Source organism: Psittacula echo (assembly GCF_963264785.1).
Source record: "Psittacula echo genome assembly, chromosome: 16".
Classification (NCBI taxonomy): domain Eukaryota; kingdom Metazoa; phylum Chordata; class Aves; order Psittaciformes; family Psittacidae; genus Psittacula; species Psittacula echo.
The window spans coordinates 4,668,156-4,690,073 of record NC_137752.1 but is presented as its reverse complement, the minus strand read 5'-3'; the positions used below and the strand labels follow the sequence as shown (position 1 = coordinate 4,690,073).

Sequence of the window (21,918 nt, the reverse complement as noted above, 5' to 3'; positions counted from 1 at the left end):
GATGATGGCTAAATCCTGGCTAGAGAAATCTGGCAGCTCAGAAAGCCACTGCTGTGATGTTGGCTAAGCGTAAGTCAATTGTGGGGGGACAGAAGGATCGTGCCTGTCTCAGAGCAGGCTGTACTTCACCACAGATGCATGGAGACAGCGACCCAGCCCACTCGCAGTACACCCAGCTTGTGCTAACACAGCATGGAGCTCCATTCCCAGGCAGAAGCATGCTAAGGTACCACCATGCAAAACCGTGCACATGAAATGCTGCTTTTCACCTCCTTCACACACATTCTCCAGATAAAGTGATAATTCAGTCACCCTAAAGCATTATTAGCATAAGTAATTCCACTTTTATTGTGAAACGTTACGACGAGAGGAAGGCTTTCTTAAAAATCAAGTTCATTTTCCTGCACCATCCCATTTTACTGGCTATATATTCTTCATCAACACAGTGGAATGAATCCAGTAATAACACCCAGAATTAACTGCTTGCCATTTTAGCCCTCTAGATCTCCAAAATCTCTGTATAAAGAAAACTCAAGTGTCATTACCAAGAAGTGATAACTAGGTCTTTGACTAAGGTTCCACAGTGCTGTTGATTATTCCTCACATGGACTCACTGGGACCAAACAGACCTCCTAGGCTTTAATCTGCAGTTTGTGTTGCCTCTGCAATAAGAAAAGAATTACAACTGATGAAGCAGCAGCAAGAGCAAAACTCAAGGCACGTGTGTATAAATGGAAGCTCTTCTGTTCTTATAAAAACAGGCCATAAAATATACAAAATAAGTAGAATTCTCTCCATTCAACCAATATACATCTGCCTTCAGTGTTTCCAGAGGCCCTAGTGGAGCATGAGGAAGAATCACTGCTACCACATTATCAGCATTCACTCTGCCATCAAATAAATTAGACTTATTAGTGCAAAGGGGAAATAAAGTATGGCTGTTTTCTGGATTTGGGGGTATTTTTGTTTGGTTTTTTTCTTTCTTTTCTTTCAGCTTTGCTCTGGTTCTTCATAAAAAAATACCTAAGAAATTAGCATTTGCACAAGGAAACAAGAAGCTACATATTTGCCAAATTAAATCTTAAAATAATTTTGTAGACTGTACAAATATACATCATTAAACATTTACAACTTTAACTTCCTAGAGGACTGCTCTTCCAAGCAATGCAGCTACCCAGCTTTTCTTTACAAAAGCTCAAATCTATCAACTGTCAGGTATAAAGTCCCCTTCACAATTAGGGACGGTATGGGAAAGAGATGAAACTATTGATAGCAGTGGTATCAATACAAGGGAGTTCCAAGTGTACTAAATAATTTAAAATACAGTCTTTGCTAGACAGAAATCTAGGAATAGATTTCCAGTAATGAGTCAATACTCAAGTCAGTGAAACGTCTTTCTTCGCTTGGCACCGTTTGATTCTGTGTTCACTGGTGACTCTTCTGATGTTCTTGTTAACGCACAATAGTCTTTGTTCTGCTTATTGATGTAACTTTCACCTCCTTCACTGTGGGATTTTGAACCACTTTTCAACGGAGGAGCTCTCTGGTCACCCTCATGCCGAGCTGTGGAAGGCAAATCACACTGTCCAGGTGTTTGTTGGGGCTTCTTAAAAGTTTCTGTTCTGGAAATCTGATCCCTGGCAGCTGAGGATGCACTGAAGCCTTGTTGTGATGTTGATCCTGGATTGCTCTGGTCTGACTGACTGCTGTCTTTTGAGGCCTGCTCCTTCCCTTTGGCTTCAGTCCTACTAGCCATACTTGCCAGCCTTGGGTCCCGTGGCTTCTCCTGATCAGCAGGAAGCATTGCAGTCACCATGCGCGCAGGGGCACTGCCTCTCCTGGAGTCCACAGCCTGAGCACACTGTGGCTGCTGGGGCCCTCCACTTCCCTGTGGCACTGCACAACCAGTGCCAGCAGTGAGCTCCCGAGGGCTGCTGGCCTCTCTTGGATTTGCAAGTGGCTTCTTGCCACTGGAAGACGACTGCGTTGGAGGAGGTTGCTTTGCTCCTGCACTGGCTGGGGGCTGTACCGATGGCTTGAGCTTCAAGATCTTACCAGCATCTTTCCTGTAGCTTTTTTCTGATGTCTTGATAATGGCACCTCTTTTCTGAGCATCCTGAATCAACTCATTCCAGTCTCTGTTTTCCTTTTAGAAAAAGACAAAAGGACACACCCCAGAAAGAAAGGTTATTGGAAAGAAATCCACACAAATGGACAGAGGTGTCAGAAGATACACAACTCCTTTAATTAAGGTACCTGACACAACTGTCATGGAAACCACTGTTATGTTCCTTCTGGAATGGAAGAATCTTATGTTTCACTTGCAAACCAGCAATAGGCACTCTGGCTGCTGTAACACAGGGAAGGTACTTTCAGCTATCAGTGAGCTACTACTCAAAATGTCAATTTCTATATTTATGAAGGCCAGAAGAGTTTTCTTGCACAGAGAGTGAAACACAAACAAGGCTTTAATGCCCTCTTGTGGTGCAGCTATCGAACCCCACCCTTGGAAAAAATCAAGATCCAGTCCTGTAAGACATCAAGCCTTTTCAAGAGCACTCCCTATACATTCATTGGGCCTTTGCAGTCCCCCAGATACATAGTTGTGTTTAAGAAATATCTGTCTCAAAGAGTACAAGCAAAGCCTATACTTAGAAATAACGTGACTACATAAAGTAGTATCAAAACCAATAATCCGAAGATCATGGGAATGTTTGGGGGTGGTCTGACTTTTTAGAATCATTTTCTTTGCTCAAGTATCCAGTGACAAATACAATAGCTGGAGGAACGGTAAGGATCAAGCAAGGAATTCTCTCTGCCATCACCCTATCTTACCAATAGAGAGAAGATTTCTCACAACCCCCACACCTGCATTGTAAAGCACTGTGTTACAATTTAGTTACTAAAAACATTGTGAGAGAAACTTCTAAATTTCCTTCTTGGAAGCAAGGAAAAGAGATTTTTAATTGTTTTGGTCTTTTAAAGAGCTTTGGCAGCTGGCAGTTACAGCCAAACCTTTCAAAGAGAACCTTTCAGAGGCCTGGATTGTACTGATTTTATCAAAACACCACAAAAGGGTCCACTTTCATAGACTGGAGAGTCTAAGGATGGTTTTCACTTTCCCAACCCTGACTTGACCTAAAAGGGTGGATCACGGAAGATCATTTGATTAACACTGTACCTACCATGAGAGTTTTCAGTCTTCCAAGGATAAAGAGGCTGAATCTGGCTCGGGTAATGGTAACGTTCAGACGCTGGAGACTTGCCAGAAACCTAGGTGACAAGACAAAGCTTAGCTCCTAAACTATTCTTCCACAAGGTTTAAGTGTTAAAACAAAAAGTGATAATACTCAATTTCAGTGAAATGGAGATAACAGAAGCAGTTGTAAAGTCAGCAGTAGTTCATGACCCACTCCCAGATCCCAGTGAAACAGCCCTGCCTTACACGAAGGGTTTTGCATTAATTGTGTTTTCCTTCTTTCACCACTCTTAACTCCTTGCAGGGAATTCCAGTTCTTTCCAGTTCTTGCCGTTGATGTTTCCTTTCTTAGGGTAAATCCCCTCTTAATGCCAACCACTGCTTCCTTAAGTGTTCCTCAAAGTACAGAGGACATCAACCTCACTTCACCTATGAAGACTTTAAGCTTCTTTTTGACTTGAACTGAAATGGATTAATAATATTTGGCATGATTAATGGGAAAATATTCTACTGAAATACTGAATACTGGACACGAGTATTTTATTTTAAAGATGACCTGCACCGGAAGCACATGAAAAAAGACTTTTGCTTTGTCATGCTTCAAGAGTGAAATGTATATTCTTACAGAAGAAAGCCAGTATTTGCACTATGGAAATTGTCCAGTCTGGTTATGCAATATCACAAACCAAGGTACTGAAATCTAAGCAAATGCTTAATGTACTCTTAAAGGTTGATTTCTATTAGAGTTTATTTACCAACACTCAAAAAAAGGTTTGTGAAAGTAATATAAATTATTTCTTCTCTAATGAAAAAGCTCCAAAAAATGCCCAGCTTATTCTATACTAACAAAGTTTGCAAAACAAAGCCAAGCCCTTGTAAAACTTAGCTTGAGCAAGTTCAATATCAATGCCTGATACTATGGTCATGGTGCTGAGACCTGCTCTTCAGCAAATTCCAAACTGCACAAGTCCCAGCACTGCCCCAGGAAATTTGGGCAGTGCAGATAACAAGACAGACAGGCAGGAAGCAGACATGGGGAATAGATCCAGCACTACAGATATTATAGTTCTTTCGGACTTAAGGAGAGCATCTTGAAAGACTACTAAATATTCCTAACAACTTATAAAACTGATAAGCAACAAGACTATTTTCTCAGGGGGAGGCAGGGGGAAACAACAAATCAAACCCCAAACCAAAAACATAATCTTTCCTTGGAGTTTACTCCACCATTTGAAAGTTACTTTCAGAGTACATTTAATGCTGGATTAGCTACCTTGAAGACCAAATACTTTGCTCAGCTACAAGATCATAAGGGTGCCGCAAACCTTCCCATCACACCTTGCCAATGACACCTGCCCCTGAAGCAGATGTCCAACTCATCAGCATGTACTGCTTCTACAGCATTGCACTGCCAAAGCTTCACCATAGTAAGCTGGAAAGTTCTCTTTCAAAAGAATAGACAGAGGTTAAGTCCCATGTCAGCCAAAAGAACTGGCAGGTTCTAGCTGTCTTCAGTTTCCAAACTCAATCAACCAGATCAAGAGATAACCAAAAATCATCACTGTTGTTTTCTAGAAGATTTGGATTCTTTCTCTTCCCAAAGTAACGTTCAGCACAGTTAAAAGTCCTTTATCTAGCAATTAGAAAATTGGTATCAGTAAGTATGCAGAAACAAAGATTTTTGTTTATGCAGACTTCCCACAGTTTAACTTCAAAGCCAGCTAAGGCAACATAATTCTATTACCATTCATTAAACTAAGATCACAGTATCACAGTATCACAGTATGCTAGAGATTGGAAGGGACCTCAAAAGATCATCTAGTCCAATCCCCCTGCCAGAGCAGGAACACCTAGATAAGGTTACACAGGAATGTGTCCAGGCGGGTTTTGAATGTCTCCAGAGAAGGAGACTCCACAACCCCCCTGGGCAGCCTGTTCCAGTGTTCCGTCACCCTCACTGAGAATGACCCATAAGTTACAGAAAGTTGACGACCCATAAGTTAGTTCCTTCTGTCTCAGACAGGAAACACCCATGTAAAATTACCAAATCTGCTATCTTGAATCGAGACTCTGCAAATCTGCAAATCTCTCTGCAAATCTCCTCACAACTCAGAAGACAAGCATATCCATCTAGAAGTCAAAGATCTAGCCTGTCTGCATCGCATTCCTAGTGACATATGTAACTAGTTAACAATACTTCTACACAGAGAATGTGATATTAATAGGATAATGAGTTGCAGAAATTGGATTTCATTTAAAGAGAGCAGCATTCAGAAAGTTACAATATAGATCAAAAGCTGTAAGAAAAATAACTGCTGCAGTTACTAATGCAAAGAGGCAAGTTCCCAAGACCAACTGTGCCAAACCAAAACGGTGACAGGCTAAGGGAGGATGCAAATTCATCAGCACGCAACACAGAACACAATACTTACCATTTCCATGTCCCTTTTGGTCAGAGATTTCAAACCGGTAACATTAATTCATGCATTAAGACACCCTTTAATTTGCCGGCTGTAGTGACTTGTTCTGGTCTTACATAACTGCCTTACTGTCATATTAAAAATACAACTACATCTAGTGTCACTGGAAAGGGGACTTGCAAATCACTGAAGAGAAACATACCCAATTGACCCTTTAGTGCTGTTTGCCCGGACACATGTCACTATGATGCAATCTTTCTCTCGTCCCTGGAATGCATCTACTGTGTCCACTTCTGGGCTGTTAAAGAAAGAATTAGCAAGCTGTTCAGTACATTAGCTGAATTTTTAAGCAACACACTAATGCAAATTGCCTAAATACTATCCTTCACCAGCATCTGTCAAAATAACCCCAGGTAAATTTCTGCCTCAGTGTAAGAACATAAAGCTAAATTTACTTTTGAGGCCAGCATCATTACTGAAAAGCTGTTCAGGTCCATATAGTTTGGAATTTTAGTTTTTCTTTTAAATATGCTTTATTCAGAACAGCAACAAAATCAGAGCACGTAGAAAAGTAGTAACTAAGAAATGGTACAACTAAGTACAGATTTTAGTAGTACAGAAAAAGGTTTGAGAGTTTTTGCTATTATTTTAAAGGGAGAAACAAGCAAAAGCCACATCCCATGTGAAAAGTCATGGTTTCTTTACTTGTTATTCCTAAACACTCTGTCCAGTTGTTCTTGAATTTTCTTTTTCTGTGCACTGTAAGGCGTAATTATTCCAATGCGTCGAAGACCCAGATCCTTCCTTTTTTCTTTTATTGTTCTAATTAATTCCATCACCAGCTTCACTTCCTGAGGATTACTAAAGGAGCTGAATAAGACAGAATAGAAACATTACAAAACCATGTTTGACAGTGCTTTCAAATTCAGCACTTCAGCCCGATTTGTAAGGGGATTATAAGTCAAAGTTCCTGTCCTAAACTTTTGTAGTCTCCTTCACATAGAAACTCAAAGAACTCCGCAAACAGGCCCTGATGAAGGGGTAACAACAATGAGAAGTATTAGCAGCAAGAGGCTTACACTTCAGGGTGTTTACTACTATATAGGTTTGCTTTCCTTACAGAATAGGCAAAGGGGAGGACTGAGCCTGCCACCTTCTGGTATTACGACAGCATGCAGCTGTGAAAGGAAACTCAATGATGATAAAAAATCAGGAACTCATATTGTTACTAGAGTTAGAGATTGTAGGCATTCACTAGCAGCTAACAGACAGCCAAATCAATATTAAAACCAGTTTCAGATATAACAAAACAAATAAAAAAAACCCTGAACGTTTAATACCTGCTTTTTTGTGAAACTAAATCAAACAAAGTTGAAAATGCAGTTCTGGCTACTTTATGCATATCGGGAACAACAAAGGAGAGAAGCTAATTAATTCTCAGAAAATCTAAAGCTTGGTTGAGTAGAATGCAGGACTTACTCATTGTCTCGCTCCTCATGGCCATCTCCTACATCAAAAATAAGGTAGGGCTGGAATGGCCACTCTGAAGAACATCTGTTCTCTTCTGTCGCTCTGTAAATAACATTTTTATCACTAGGTAACCATACAGAATTCTAAAACCTGATCCTTCATTTATTTACACCATGGTTATCAAACACAAACAACTTTTAGCTTCCCCCCCCTCAAAGTCCTTAATTTTCACTGCTATGTGCAGATACTGAGGTCTGAAAATGAACTCTAAGCAGTAATTATACTGTTTTAACTGATCTAGTTAACCTATGTATCAGAGCCAGCACTAAAAAAGTGGAATGAAAGTTTTCTCTCATTAAACATCTTCCCACACATAACCTCAGGAATTTTTAGACACAAAGGAATATTCTGATATGAAAAGATTTCTTTGAAATACCTCCTGCTTCGAAAGGAGAACAGTGTTACCCACCTATCAGTCTTTAGAGTCCTGCCATAAACGTAATTGGATGGGAAGAGGCAGATGTCAGGGTGCATACGGTATTGCACAGTCAGCTGCACAACTGGCAGGCTTCGTAAAATATTCTTGTGCACTTGCTCCTCCAGGTGTCTGTGCAGACGTGCCATCAAGGACTGATCGTAGCCATATTCCTGAGCTTTCTGCCAGGGGAGAAACATGGGACTGACTTCTGGGGAATGGGGTCCCAAATTAACGTCAGTAACTGGCTTTTTCAACTTAAAACTACTGAGTGTTTTCTTTTAAACTTCTAAATCACTGACAAAATGACAACAACTTGCACTTCAGTTTTCTATTTGTGTTAGTCTATTTCAGGAAAGATCACCCGCATAAATCTCAATTTTTGTCAGTGTTGTCTTTAGCAAGGCAGCTTTTCTTTGTGAGTCACAATACTGGGAAATTTTAACAACATCAACAATAATGAGAAGAAAGATCTTCCAGGTGGCATCTCCTTAAGCAAGCACACAGCCTTCGCACAATTTACCCTTCTAGAGAAGGCAGTCTGGTTTTCCTCCCTTTTTACTAGATGTTTAAAATAGACCTTACTGTCAGATACAAGAGCAATCCTGTATGTTTCGTCCTTGGAACACATCTATAGGGTGGTGAAGTCCCCATACAAACAGATAGTCTTCATCCCCCATTCCCTAAGGAAAGTGACACTGACTGAAGCTCACATAATGAAATAATAGAGCCTGCCACGACACAGTGCCCATCACAGACCAAGTGCAGAGCTGTACTGAAACTCCTATTGCCATAGCTGTTATTAATGGTGCATGAAATCAAAATCAGTTCCAAGCTACACCAGGAAAGGCTATAGAGGTTGTACTCTCCCATTTCCATCAGCTTTATCCACACATTCGAAGGCAGTATTGATAAGGTCTCCATGTAACAAGAGACTAAACTTACAGGGCAAAAGTTATCATTATACACATCCTGATCTGACACTGAAGTGTCTTTTTTTCCTTTTACATGTTCTCTAAATACTGTTCTTTACCCTGTACCCACTACATAGCATGAAAAAAAATACAGTTTGAATACTTACCACTGATTTTACTGTAGGAGGGAGCTGTCTGGGATCTCCAACAAGGACAAGTTTATTACAGCGATGGATCAGTGGAATCAGTGTTTCAACCTCACAGGACTGCCCTGCCTTTTGTATATGCAAACAGGACAGAAAGTAGAAGTTGTAAGCAAAGGAGTGGAGGTAAGGATGTTAAATTTCCTGTAACAGAGCCAGGATAACTCAAATGCATTCTAAGTCTTCTAAAAAATAAAAATTAAAAAAATATAAAAAAAAAAAAGAAAAAATGAAAAAAAGACCATAAACTCAAGAGAGGAAAAAATAAGGATTTCTCCCTAATAAAAGATTACAAACAGATTTTTCTTTTATTATGAAATATGCAGAGCACTCTAAACAGATACAAATATAACCCAACCATCTGGACATCTCTGAAGAGATTTCAGAGCAACAAGAACCACATTTCAGCCATGATTTTTAAGTAAAAGCCATTCGCCATTAAAGCACCAAACAAGTCAGAAAAAGCAGCAACTAGAAGTTACTCTTCTCATGGCTCTACACAGCAGGACAGACTGGCTACCAGTTAAAAAGCAAAAATGAGGCACTTGACCCACAATACATCACATCACACCAACAGCGAGTCAACCCACAGTATATCACACCAGCAGCCAAACAACCACAAGCCACCTAAGCAGAGAACAAGGCAGACCTCAGAGGTGGAACATGCTGTAGTTTCTAATAGCTTTACTGACCTCATCCACAATGACACAGCTGAAAGGATCAAGTCCTTGCCGAAAAAACACAGATTCCAGCAGACATCCTCCACTTGTGCTCAGTGTGCAGCAGATGATGTCGGACTCTAAGATGATATCTGCCTGTACTTTCTGAGAGTGCCCCCGAACCTTCAAGTACAACAGGACATCATGTCTCCTTTTCTGTTTAGGCTTTCTTAGAACCATCCTAGAGCAACTTCTAACTGCCTGGACAATACTAACTGCCAAAGAAATCATGCATAATGCATCACCCCAATGAAGTTATCTCCATTATTACAAATGAAAGGCACAAGTTGACTTCACTGAAGTGTTACTTCCACTTTAAATTACAGATCGATACCAGCGAGGTGGCAAGCTGGATAGAAGTATCCTTTTATCTCTCAGCTATGCAATCTAGACACACTAACTGTGAGCAAAGGTTTGTTTGCCATCACATTTGTGAAACCCAAGCCTCCAGAACCACTAAGGGGCAGCATATATTCATTAAAGATGAACCTTTATTCATCACAAGGTTCATATCACTCAGCCTTAATTACTGGTTTTGCTGTCAGTGCCTATTTCCACTTTCTATCTCCACATCCAAAAAATTCTTCCAGTTGTTGTTTTACTTCAAAATATTTGTAAGTATCTCAGCTCCAGCAGGACTGTAAAGGGGCATGAAAGTGGTAATGAAGATACATCCTAGAACATAAGGACATGCACGCTTCTTTGCCAAATATGACACATTTGTTTCAATTCCCCCTTAATTGTAAGCGTGAATATTTCCATCCAGTTTTGGGGGGATAGCATTGGGGATTTCTGTTCGCTTTGGTGGTTTGTCTGAGGGTTTTTGCAATATGCAGCCAGAGTACACCTGGATTTCACACCAGGCTGTCCATATAACTATAACTTCTACTTGGATTATGACCTTTATCTATTTACCTACTACTCTATAAATTCTTCCAGCCACATCAAAGCCAAATCTCTATCCCAAAGAATATTAAGTATAGAAATATATTTGCTGAGGTTTATTAAAGAGCTGCCTCAAAGATAAATTCCTACCTCCTTTAGTTGAGAAGCAAGCTGTTGTCTCTCCTTTGAAAGTCTGCCAATTTCATCATCTAACATTTGACTCTAGATGGGAGAAAAAAAAATAAAGAGAAACCACACACTTTCCATATACCTTTTTTCTTCCCTTACCCTAATTCATTTCCTAAACATTTAGACTTGTTCAGACTTTTTTTAATATTAAATGCATCTGAAGAAACTCATCAGTTTTAGAAAGTTTTCAACATATTCAGACTTTGCAACACACAATGCTACATCTTGCATTTCTGTGCAGCTGAGAAAAAGGTTTACCATCAGAAATCTGTAATCTCAGCACAAATGCCAAATACATAGACAAAAAAAATGGACAACTTCAAGCCCAACACATATCCCAAAATCTCAGACCGCAAGGTATATTACTATTTCCAGTTAAACAAAACCAGAGCTTTGAAGTATACAACCAAATTAAATCATTAAGATTTATAAACATGGTTATACTAAAAACTAACTGGTGACAGAACCAAATGAAGATCAGTGAACACCAGAGCAAGAAGTGGCATGATCAACCAGTTGAAAATAAACCCTGATGGAAAGTTCTTCATTCCCTTTTGCAGTGCTAACCAAATTTTCCATTAGTTGAAAAAGCAGGGGAAGAGATAGTTACTGCTCAGAAATTGCATTAAACAGTAGAGTTCTTTACTCTCAAAAAATACAAGCAGGATGCAAAACACTACTATCTTACCACTTCCTTCTTCTCACATCTGTGCATGGCACGCTGACGAGACAGCATGTCCAGCTTTTGATCCAGAGCAGCTTTCTTCTTCTGAATATCCTGATCACAGTCAGCCGGCTTTCGTTCTATAATAAAACAAAAGAAAACATACATGAGAAATAGAAAGACCACATGACAATAACACTTGCTCTCACTCAAACGGACAAACTTCTTTGTTGCATTTTTCTGTTTTCTACTGAGGTCTTGTAAAACAAAGATAACGAGATTTGGTTCCAACTGTAGCTCTCAAATGCTGCATAGCAGCATTGCTTAAAAACCATGGCTTTTACATATATGTATTGCAATTTCTTAAAAAAAAAAAAAACAACAAAACCCCAGTCTTGCTTATTTCTTTGTTTTGCTTAGATTTTAGGCCTTATGAAAGCTGACAGTATCCCACCAAAACTGAACAACAATACTTCATGAAGCACAGCTGCAAAAAAATCTCTTACCAGCTCTTCCTTCTTAAAGAACACACAGCCCTAAGTGCAAAACATCATCAAGCTCAACAAAGACTGAAGAAAAGTCTGATTTGAATGTTACTTACTCATCCTATGTTCAACTTGCTTATCCAGGCTAAACCCCCGGACTTCACTGTTGATTGCTTTTTCAGCACCAAGTCGCACTAATTTGATATCACCACAATTTCCTGTTTACAACATCAGGGTTAAAATGCTTTTAGATTGCTCCAATCATCTTTGCACTTTGGTATAAGAGAAACAAAAAAGTAGAGATCATAGATATCAAACAAGGCTTTTCCTTTTCTGCTTTTCAGGGGTCTGCAATAATTTATCTAAACACAGCTACAAAAAATACAGGAATTCCAAACTCCAGACAAGCAAACACACACAAACAACAAAGACGATGTTGCCGATGTTTTAGTGCTGACTAGCAGTTAAGAATATTATTCTGAATTAACAGAACAACCTATTATTCTCAGGCTTATCTAAAACTTACAGAACTCCTAATTTAGAAAATGACCAAGTACCATCAGGAACACAGCTGGTAAGCCAAAACCAAATTAACAGTTGGTTACTATACAGGTTTGAGTTTTTTTCCCCCCACCATACGCCAGATGCCTTGCTCAGACATTATCTACTTTGTATTAGTTACAAACCAGGAGGAGAAAACAAAGTACAAATGAGAGGCTCTGATATAAAAATTTTCAGTCTGTTCAGCATGACCTAAGTCCAATTTCATTCAAAATCAAGGTAATAGTCTTGTGTTCAAATCTCTAAGGAGTAAAAACTGGTGAACTGAAACTAACATTATGAGGAAAAGGTCAGTGTCTATATAAGGACAAAGTACAATCTATTAAAAAAACCACCTTGCACATTGAAATTAGTAATGGTATAAGGATGTACGAATCATGCTCTGCAAGATAAAAAAAGCTGCTTAGAGTGGCAAATACATACTATATCTAATCAACTGTTCTAGCTTTTACTTCAGGTTTTGCCAACTTAACAGAATTTTAAGCAGAATTTTAAAGTAAACCATACCCAAAGGCTCCTGTCTGTTTTGGCATTTTTCCTTAAACGCAACGATGATCTTTTTCATGAGTTCATCAACAGCAGCATTTGATGGTGCACAAACAAGAAAACGGTTTGGCTTGATCTTGGAATTTGTTTTTTGAGTTTTCTCATTCCTAGTGTTCTGCAGATTAATTAACAATAAACCAAAATATGCTCTTTAGATTGTTTTCATTTGTGATTTAAAAGCCAGACTGTATGCTCATCTTAACCAGCAGGCAGACTACAGGGACTCTCACACTTAAGTATCTCTTAAGGGATGTCTTATATTGAGTAACAAGTCAAATGTATTAATACTACTTGCATAAATTCCCTTCAACAATGATGTACTTGATAATCTACTGGATGCTGTCAGGAAAACCATTAAATAGGACAGGCCAAATAATATTCTTCCATACATCAAAATGTTAAGTTTTTTTTAAAAAAACAAGTATTTTTATTACCAACTGTACACATTTCCTTGATTTTACTCAAGTTTTGTAAAATAAATGTTTTCCAAGATGCCCAAAAGGTATTATTTCCACTTTTACACCCTATACTATATAGATGTAATAAAGTCAGCTTAATGAATTACACCCCCAGTGATTACCAATACTGTGCTCCCATTTAGCTTAAGCTCTTCCACTGACACCATCCTTGTGCCCATTCCATGCGTCACCAGCACATGACAATCACATTGGGTTCACTTACTTCTCTCAAAACACGAGACAGAAGTCCAACAATAGTTTTTGATTTCCCTGTTCCAGGTGGTCCATGGATAAGGCAGATCTTTGGAAGCCCTGGGTGCTGCTTTACCATGGCATAAGCTGTCTCAATGGCTCTCTTTTGATCTTCATTGTACTCATTCACATTCCATGCCTGAACAAACAGACACAAGGAAAAATAATCAATGTTGATCGACCCTCCCATGTTCATTTTATGTATTTTCAGAATGTCCCCCACCCCTCTAACTACAACTCAAAAACTTGAAGGGCATGGAAGCTTTTAATTCTACGTTTGCTCTAGATGCGCACCCAATCCTGAGTCAAGCTGTAATGAAGGTTTCATTTACTCTACACATCCCTTTATTTTGCATTACCTTTTCCATACTATGCCTTATTTCCTTAACAGCCACCTGTCCAGTGTGGAAAAACACCTGAAAGCTGCTTGAAATGCACTACTAGTATCTGTGTCAATACAGCAGAAACACACTATTCAAGCAGCCAACCAACTCTGAAATGCAGTGACTCAGTGCTTCTGAAACTTCTCTCAAAAAGTAGCATGTAAAACCAGTCTCACAAAATCACACAACCAAATGCCCACTTTGTCATCCCTAATCACATTCAGCTGCAGGACTTACAGTGCTTTCTGAAGCTACAGGCAAATCTCTGGGACAGAAGTCATTGTAACTTGGATTTATGATGGGTTTAGCCAGGGGACTCCTGCTCAGTAGCAGCAGACCTTTGAATGTTCGGTGTGTGGTCACCAGGGAGCCAACCACCATACACTTCACTTGCTTATTTACGAAGAATGACAAATTGCCTCGAGTTCGCACAGAAAGATGACAGATGGTATGCTGTTCCTTTTGTCCTATTAAAAGAGGGGAGGAAAAATCAAAACAAAACCACAAGCTGTTAATTCAAAGACTATCCAAACTGTTAAGTAGAACATATTCTAACAGGTCACTTGAAAGAATTCATCAGAACCATGCCTTCTATTAGGAAGCCAACAACTCATTCTTGAAAAAAACCCAAATGCCAAAACAAAACAAAAACCCCACACAAAACATACACAACAATGCTCTCTAACCCAACTCAGATTACCATTTTAATGAGGCAGCATTAATCCTGATAGTTGGTAATTCACAACTTCAGTTCCAGAAGACAGTGAAAATTTTAGTCAGTGAGACCACTGAAGTTCATGGCACTTCATATCTCACAGCAATGAACTCCTCAAGATGTATGCAGAGCATTTACTCATCATTAGTTTCTGTTCTTATGCAAAGTATTAACCTCTGTATTGTAGGAAGTGCCTACAAAAATGCACAGAAAGCAGATCTGCACCTGTAGTTCTTTGCTTTTTACGAAGCTTCTAGCATGGAACAGGCATGCTGCAGTGGAAAAACAATCCCATTTCCTCTGAGATAAGTCATATAGTACAACTACCAACAACCAGCGATGAAGTAGCATTTTATGGTACCAAGAAGAATCCCATTTTTATTTCAACCCTATTAACTTACTAGTTGCACGGCCAGATGCACGAGAAAATCGTGTCACGAAACCAACTTCATTCACTATTTGGTCCTCCATCTCACTGTCTTCCCTAAAGGCATCTTTTTTCTTTTGGACCACCAAAAAGATTAAGTCATCTTCTTTTGGATGAAGCTGCTTTGCCAAATCACTTTCTCGCAAATGAGCTACCCAAAATACATTTTAAAATAATTAGAACATTAAAAGGAAAACTGTTACAATTACTCTCTGACTATAGACCTACTACAATTAACATATTGAATATACTGCAGTAACACTCACCTGTTAATTTTTAAAGCAATTAAAAGCTATAGCAAAAGACTATGAAGAGTTTTAACACCATCCTGCATCCTTAAGCCTGAACATAGCGCTATAAAAATAAAGCAAATAAGGACTATTTTATTTACCAACAGAAGCTAAAATAAAATCACAAATGAATGAAACGGGAAGTTGAAACGATTTCAGCAGTAATCAAGTAACTTTTTGTATTAATGAGCCACAGATTCCCTGCAAAATATGTATTCCTGTTGGGTGCATTATGTAAAGCAGCAAATTCAAATCCTTTCTGTAAGGCACAAATTCTACCTGTAAGCGCTAGCTCATTATAACACATTGCTTATGTGAAAATGAAAAGAGGAGTTCATTAAAAACAAAACAAAACAAAAAAAAAAAAAAAAAAAACAAAAAAAAAAAAACAAACCACAAAACAACCCCTTACCTGTAAAATCTGCTGTGTTCAAGTCAGCAGAGAAGCTCTGTAAGTTAAAGTAGTAACTCTTCTCTCTTATTCTCTGGTTTTCTATCCACTCTTGTGCCAGCTACATGTTGGAAAGTAATAGCTAAATAAAAATACTTTGAAGGGTTTAGTGTTTCAGAAAAATAGCGTATCATGACTCAAAGGGCAAACACACTAAGCAGAAATACAAGAAAGCTAACAGACTATCAGGTACAAGCCAACAGTCCTACCCATTTCTCTTTCTAATGTATGTGGGCACATTACATAAACAGAGCAAATGAAAGCGCTTCCTTCCCAACATCCCCTCATTTCTTACAAAGCTCTTCAAAACAAATGTGTGTTCCCCCTCCCCCATTTTCACCTTAAAAGAGCAGTATTATCCTGGTACTGACTTCATTTTCTGCCTTGTTTCTATGGAAGAAGTGATGTAATGACTGAATTTGCAAGCATGCTACTTCCAATAAAAGGAATGCTGCGTTTTCTCACTATTAAACTATAAACTATTTAAGTCAAGCTGTTTGGAAAAAAATACTTTTCAGATTAACCCACCCTCTCACATAAGCTCTCAACATGAATCAAAACACTGCATCTTTTTACACTGTCCTTAAAAGATTTCTGTTTTAAGCTTTAAGTGCTATAAATAAAGAGGAATCACTTCCTTTTTCCCTCCTTTTGCATGCTATTGTGGATGCACACCCAAAAAAATAGTGATACTGAGGTAACAGACAGTTCCCATCATAAACTTAACTGTCGTGATATTTCCCCCTCATCATTCCTCTATTCAGACCTGTATCTGAACATTTTCAGAAGGTAAATATAAGGCATATAACAATTTTTTAATCTCTTGGTAAAATCTATAAGGGCTGATGAAAACAAACCAAGAGGCAGACAGCTACTTACTGTTTCAAAGGCATTTAGCATCATCAAGGGGAAAAATGTACTGAAATAGTCATTGTATCCTTGAAAGCGGACAGGAACAGCGGCTACTAAAGACTGCGTGAGATTACTTGGAGGTCCAAAGAGGCTGGAGTTTACAAACATTTCATAAGTCCACCTCAGGACTTCAGTAATAAAAATACTGTGATCATGCTGCTGAACATAAAAGGGTGAAGAAAATGCTTCTTGGACAGGCCTCCTGGAAATGTTTGAAGCATTGTTATTCAGTCTATTTTGTGACTGGAGAACATTATTAGGAATATTGGATTGAGGTACATTAATGAAACTTGGAGACTTGCACGTCTGATTTCTTATTGGTACAGGCTTTGCATTTGGAGGCCTGACCACCACTGGTTTTGCTGCATTCACTTTGCTTTTTGAAGCTGGTGGTGGCTTTTTAACATCCTCGAGATCTTTGCTGAAGGCTGCATTCCGTGAAGAACTTGCTGAGCTGAAAATTTTGGTAGTGGAAGGCTTTCTTGGTTTAGGTGGCAGGAGAGAAGGTTTAGCAAACAAGTGATCTGCTTCTGAGGTGGTATCTGAATGCTTACTACAGTACTCTCCTGGTTTTTCTACTTTTTCATTACAGTCTTTGTACTTGCATTTCACTATAGTCAAGGATTCACTCCGATGAAGGCTTTCAGCAGTATCCATTTCCTCTGGGTTTTTACTAGCTGCAGTGGTATCTTGAACACTTTCCTCCTCAGAACATAATTCCATATCCACTGGATCTACCTGAGTTAAAAACAGATCATCATCATCACTATTTTCATTCGATTTACACCCATTTTCTTTTGTCTTCTCACATTCAGGCTGGACAACGCAATCGTTTCCTGAAGGTTCATTTTTATCATCTCCAACCAATACAGAGTAACTTGAACACACAGGTACAGGAGGAACCATCGTACCATTATCCTCTGATTTTCTGTTCATGTCTGAAAAATTAGGCATTTTGGAGACACCAGTCTCTTCCTCCACAAAAAGGCTTTCAAATTCTCTCTCACTCACAGAGGGAAAACCAGTACATACCCTTTTTCTCTCTCCCTGCTTTTCAACAGATGCCACTTCAAACCTTCCAAGCTTTTGTTTCATAAGTTTTGTATCCAGTTTGCTAGCTTTTTTGTTTCTACTCCCAGAACTTCCTGAAGGATTTCCCACTCCAACTCTTCTTTTGGGCCTTGTCTGCCTTAAATACTGAAGGTCTTGGCAGGCCAGCAATTTTTTATTATGCTTTATAGACAAACTCTGAGGAGCAATTAGCTTAATCTTCTGTTTCTGTGCAACCCCAATTCTCCCTGCAGCTTTACCATAGCTGCGCAGTTGAGCCAGACTGTCTAAAGAGCGCTGGGATAGCTCAAATGCTCTGCGAGGCGCCTTCTTCAGACCAAGTTTTTCTACAGTTGATGCTGGTGCTGGACACTGCCGAACTTTCCTTGGAGGAACCACAGCAGGCATTGAACTGCCAGGTTGGGAAGTTTTTGACGTACTTTGAAGTAGCTTTTTGTTTTGTGCTGGTTTAAGGACAGGTTTTTTAGGACTTCTTTGAACAGTTCTTGCTACCTCAGAGTTTGCTATACTCTTCTGTGGGCTTGAACTGTTTTTCTTAAGGGCCAGTTTTGAAGCTAATGAGATCTTAGATGTAGATACTCTTGGTTCAGTCAATTTTGAGTGCAGGGTGAAGTCTTCAACAGTGCCTTTGCCTGCAGAATTCTCCAGTTGATCTTTTGCATTTTCCTTACCAACAGATTCTTGCAATGTTGAATCAGTTACTACTTTTGTATTATCAGCTTCTGTCTGATGAGAAAGATTTTCTGTCTTTCCTGTCAAGTTTGCTTCTTCTTCCATATTATCATCATTTAGGTAATCCATATCATAACCCCATTCATTTGTGTGATCATCCAGTAATTCATCTGAATCACTACTCCCAACCGATGTTGAAACATGACCTTCTTTATACTTTTGAGTTACTTCCATGCTATAGTCTTGAGTATCTTGCCAAACCGAAAAGACATCAAGTTCTGTTTCAAATTCAAAGTACTGAGACTCACAGTCTTCCAGTGACAAGAGAGAGCTTGATACCTTTGATTCGGTTTTGGTATCACTACCAGAAGCGCAGCTGGAAGTTGAAGGCTGCTCTTCAGGATACCCATTTTCACTTTTGGTTTCTTTCTTGTCAGCCACAGAGTTTTCTTCATCAGAAGAGTCTGAAATTATAATGACTTTATTGTTAAGGCAATCTGCACCCCAGGGAGACGTGGTACGCTGACCATCACTGGAAGATCTTACCACACCTTTCACTTTCCTTTTAATATCACACACATTATCATCTAGTGAGCTCTCTTGGCTTGAATCAAAGGGAAAATTGACACCTTTGGCATAAGCAGCTAAAGACAATTTACTGAGTTCTCTATCAACCTGGGAGTCTGTTAAAGTATTATCTTCAGAAACCATCTTCATAAAATTCTCCTCTTTCTTCCCCACTGAATTGCTTTCTCTCTTGAAATACTTTGAAAATTCCAACAACCTGTCACTTGATCCACACTTCACTGACAGTGGTCTGATCCGAGAAGCAGGGCTGGATATATTGTTCTTGTTTTCAGAGCTAGATGGAACACGATCATTTGCTGAAGTTTTATCCGTAGAATAGGACTTTGAAATTTGATCTTCACAGTTATATTTACCCAAGTCATTTAAATTAAGCTGTTTTGAGTCTGAAGCTTGCATGTCAGGTGCTTTCTTAATCTTAGATTTCAACAACGAACTTGATTTTAGTCCAGTCGATACTGTTTTCAGTAAGGTGCCACTAAATCCTGAAAGCATAATCCCATCATCTTCATTTTCCTGCATACCAGGTTCACTTTTAAAGAAGCTAGAGCAATCACTGCCTTCCTTTGATGAGACAGCACACAGTGAACGAAGGTCATCTCTGCCATATACACTCATCTCGCATCCACCACCATGTGCACTCTTCTCTTGCTTTATAGACATGGCAGGTAAAGTTGTAGAGTTTGCATCATTTCCTGCAGTCACAGAGGTATCCAATGCTCTGTTCTTTATACCTCTTATAACTTGCCTTAAACACACTTGTAATTCCTGAGTTTCCTGGATGTTCAGCTGCCAACCTAAAGATAGATTTCCTCGCAGAAGAAGATTGAGTTTGTCTAGGTATTGCTTGCAAAGAGCATGCTGCCCAATTTGATAGCCTTCTCTAAGAAGGCTGCGTACCAACTGCACACAGGCATGCTGCACAGAGTTAGAAGCTTGTAAAGATACTGTCGATGAACCTCTCACACATTGTCCAGGTACTTTTTCAGTGCACTGTGTAAATGCTATAGCTGGAAGCTTAGTACATTTCACCACTGCTTCCACCCATTCCTGGGAGCTAATCCATAACAAATGCAGGCACTTCTTCTTTCTGTGTAGTTCAATAATGGAGACCAAGATCAGGAGAAAAAATTCAGAGATTTTGTCACATTGCTGGATTATTTCATTGAGAATACCTTTGATTTCCGAGCAGAGGTAGTGAATGACCTCTACTATATATGCTACACCCAAGTCCTTTAAATCCATAAGAGACTGAACAAAAGGGATGAACCACAAAAATGTGCTTTGATGGATACGTGTATCTCTACCAATTGCAGACTGAAGCATGTTAGCCAGTGCTTGCATATCTTCATACATGTTGGGGCAGTAGTCTGGACAAATGGCAGTCTTCCATCCAGTATCCTGAAAAATAATTTCACCACAAATCATCCTCATTATATACATCTGCATAGTTGCATCTCCAGGTGTTTTTCTTCTAGCCATAAAAGTTACTTTCTTTCAAATATATGTTCGTTAAATGGTAACATCTCTTATACTCTAATGCAAGTCAAAAACTAAATTTTAAAAATGCAAAAAATAATCACACATGTATAAGTAACTCATTTCCTAAAATTTAACCTATGAAATAAGTGTAAAGTAGTATTTCCTTTAAAAATCATTGTGAAACCTCCAAAAGATATTATGCTGACATAATTTAACCTCAGATAATCAAACATACATTTAAAGCCTTCAAAGACATTTCTTAAATACAATGCATCGACATCAAGAGAACACATTCATACATATTTATTCTGAACGTACCAACTGAACAAGAAGTGATCAGACTGGCTATTATTTAAGGCACACAATAGTGACATACATCATTCAGTATTTTTTCTTTACATCACTAGTAGAAACTGAGTAACTTCCCCTCATGTATCTTATAGATGGCTTAAACTGAGTTTCATTCTGTGATCAGAGTTCAAAGAACAGGGAAATAAAATATTGGTTTAATACCTTTTGAGGCTTTTCTGTGTTATAACTATACACAATCTGACTGCAAGTAACCATGTCATCATTGTAGTCTGACTCCGGTTCAGTTTTTGTCCTGAAAAAAAAAAACAGAAACCATTACAGACTCCACACAACTAACTTACACTATAAGAAAGCCAACTGGCCAAGACACAGATTCCATTTTTCAGATACTGACCAGGTGACTATTAGAATTTGTACCTGTGAAAACACATCATATTTAAAATTGTAGAGCTTGTTCTATCCTGGTAAAAGGCAGGAGAAATGGCTGCCTCAGCAAAAAGCTTTCTACTAAGCCACAGATTTGACTATCTAGAAAAGGCACCCAGAAGAACTCCAATTTCTTTGAATTTTCTGTGCATGAACACAGCTCAATAATGGCTACAAACTCCTCAACTTTGTATATAACTATTTGAACACAACACTCAAATAGCTTGTTTAACTGAAGAAAATCTCCTTAAATATGCCTTCCTTTTATCTATAACATTCCATGTACCTATATCTGCAGCTATCTGTAAGATTATAAACTGTGCACATATAAAAAATACTGAACATTTAAGATATCGTCACTCAAAATTGATTCAAAATATACCACATGAAGTAAATGATTGGTATGGTCATCCTATTTTCCACCAGGTATTTTAAATTAGGAATAAACACTTTACCTCATTAACTGTTTGCTCAATACTGACAATATTGTCCCTCAGAAGTTAAAAAAATCCATGTTATCTTAGGATATAAGTATATAAAGACAAAACCTTTCAAAAGAGTATCTGGTGCCTGATATGTGTTTTAATGTGTTTCCTTTCAGCAACTCACTATGTTATCCAAGCTACTGAAGAACTGTTCCATGATTCTCACTTTATTACCTTCCCTGAAAGGAATATGTTTAGAAAACGAATAAAAGTTTTAAAACCATACAGTACCATTAAGTAAATCTAATCTTGAGAAATAGTTAAAGC

General features: G+C 38.6%; 1 protein-coding gene across 13 annotated transcripts in view; it reads right to left on the bottom strand.

Annotated features, from left to right (window-relative positions):
• Positions 1–788: 788 nt before the first annotated feature.
• The window catches only part of SETX (senataxin), a 31,568-nt gene continuing 10,438 nt past the window's right edge, over positions 789–21,918 (bottom strand). For 11 of the 13 annotated variants that reach the window (XM_080630846.1, XM_080630845.1, XM_080630850.1 and 8 more), the window contains 18 exons: positions 20,942–21,032; positions 16,586–20,347; positions 15,668–15,767; positions 14,940–15,116; positions 14,061–14,290; positions 13,412–13,579; positions 12,692–12,845; positions 11,740–11,841; positions 11,163–11,278; positions 10,436–10,507; positions 9,374–9,523; positions 8,646–8,753; positions 7,559–7,746; positions 7,099–7,191; positions 6,325–6,489; positions 5,822–5,917; positions 3,186–3,273; positions 789–2,146 (listed from right to left, as the gene is read on the bottom strand). In XM_080630846.1, coding sequence (XP_080486972.1) covers positions 1,382–2,146; positions 3,186–3,273; positions 5,822–5,917; positions 6,325–6,489; positions 7,099–7,191; positions 7,559–7,746; positions 8,646–8,753; positions 9,374–9,523; positions 10,436–10,507; positions 11,163–11,278; positions 11,740–11,841; positions 12,692–12,845; positions 13,412–13,579; positions 14,061–14,290; positions 14,940–15,116; positions 15,668–15,767; positions 16,586–20,347; positions 20,942–21,032 — 6,625 coding nt within the window. In that variant the 3' untranslated portion in view covers positions 789–1,381. Of the gene's footprint in view, positions 2,147–3,185; positions 3,274–5,821; positions 5,918–6,324; positions 6,490–7,098; positions 7,192–7,558; positions 7,776–8,645; positions 8,754–9,373; positions 9,524–10,435; positions 10,508–11,162; positions 11,279–11,739; positions 11,842–12,691; positions 12,846–13,411; positions 13,580–14,060; positions 14,291–14,939; positions 15,117–15,667; positions 15,768–16,585; positions 20,348–20,941; positions 21,033–21,918 lie in introns of those variants that run through there. The other 2 variants (XM_080630840.1, XM_080630843.1) reach the window with 2 other exon arrangements.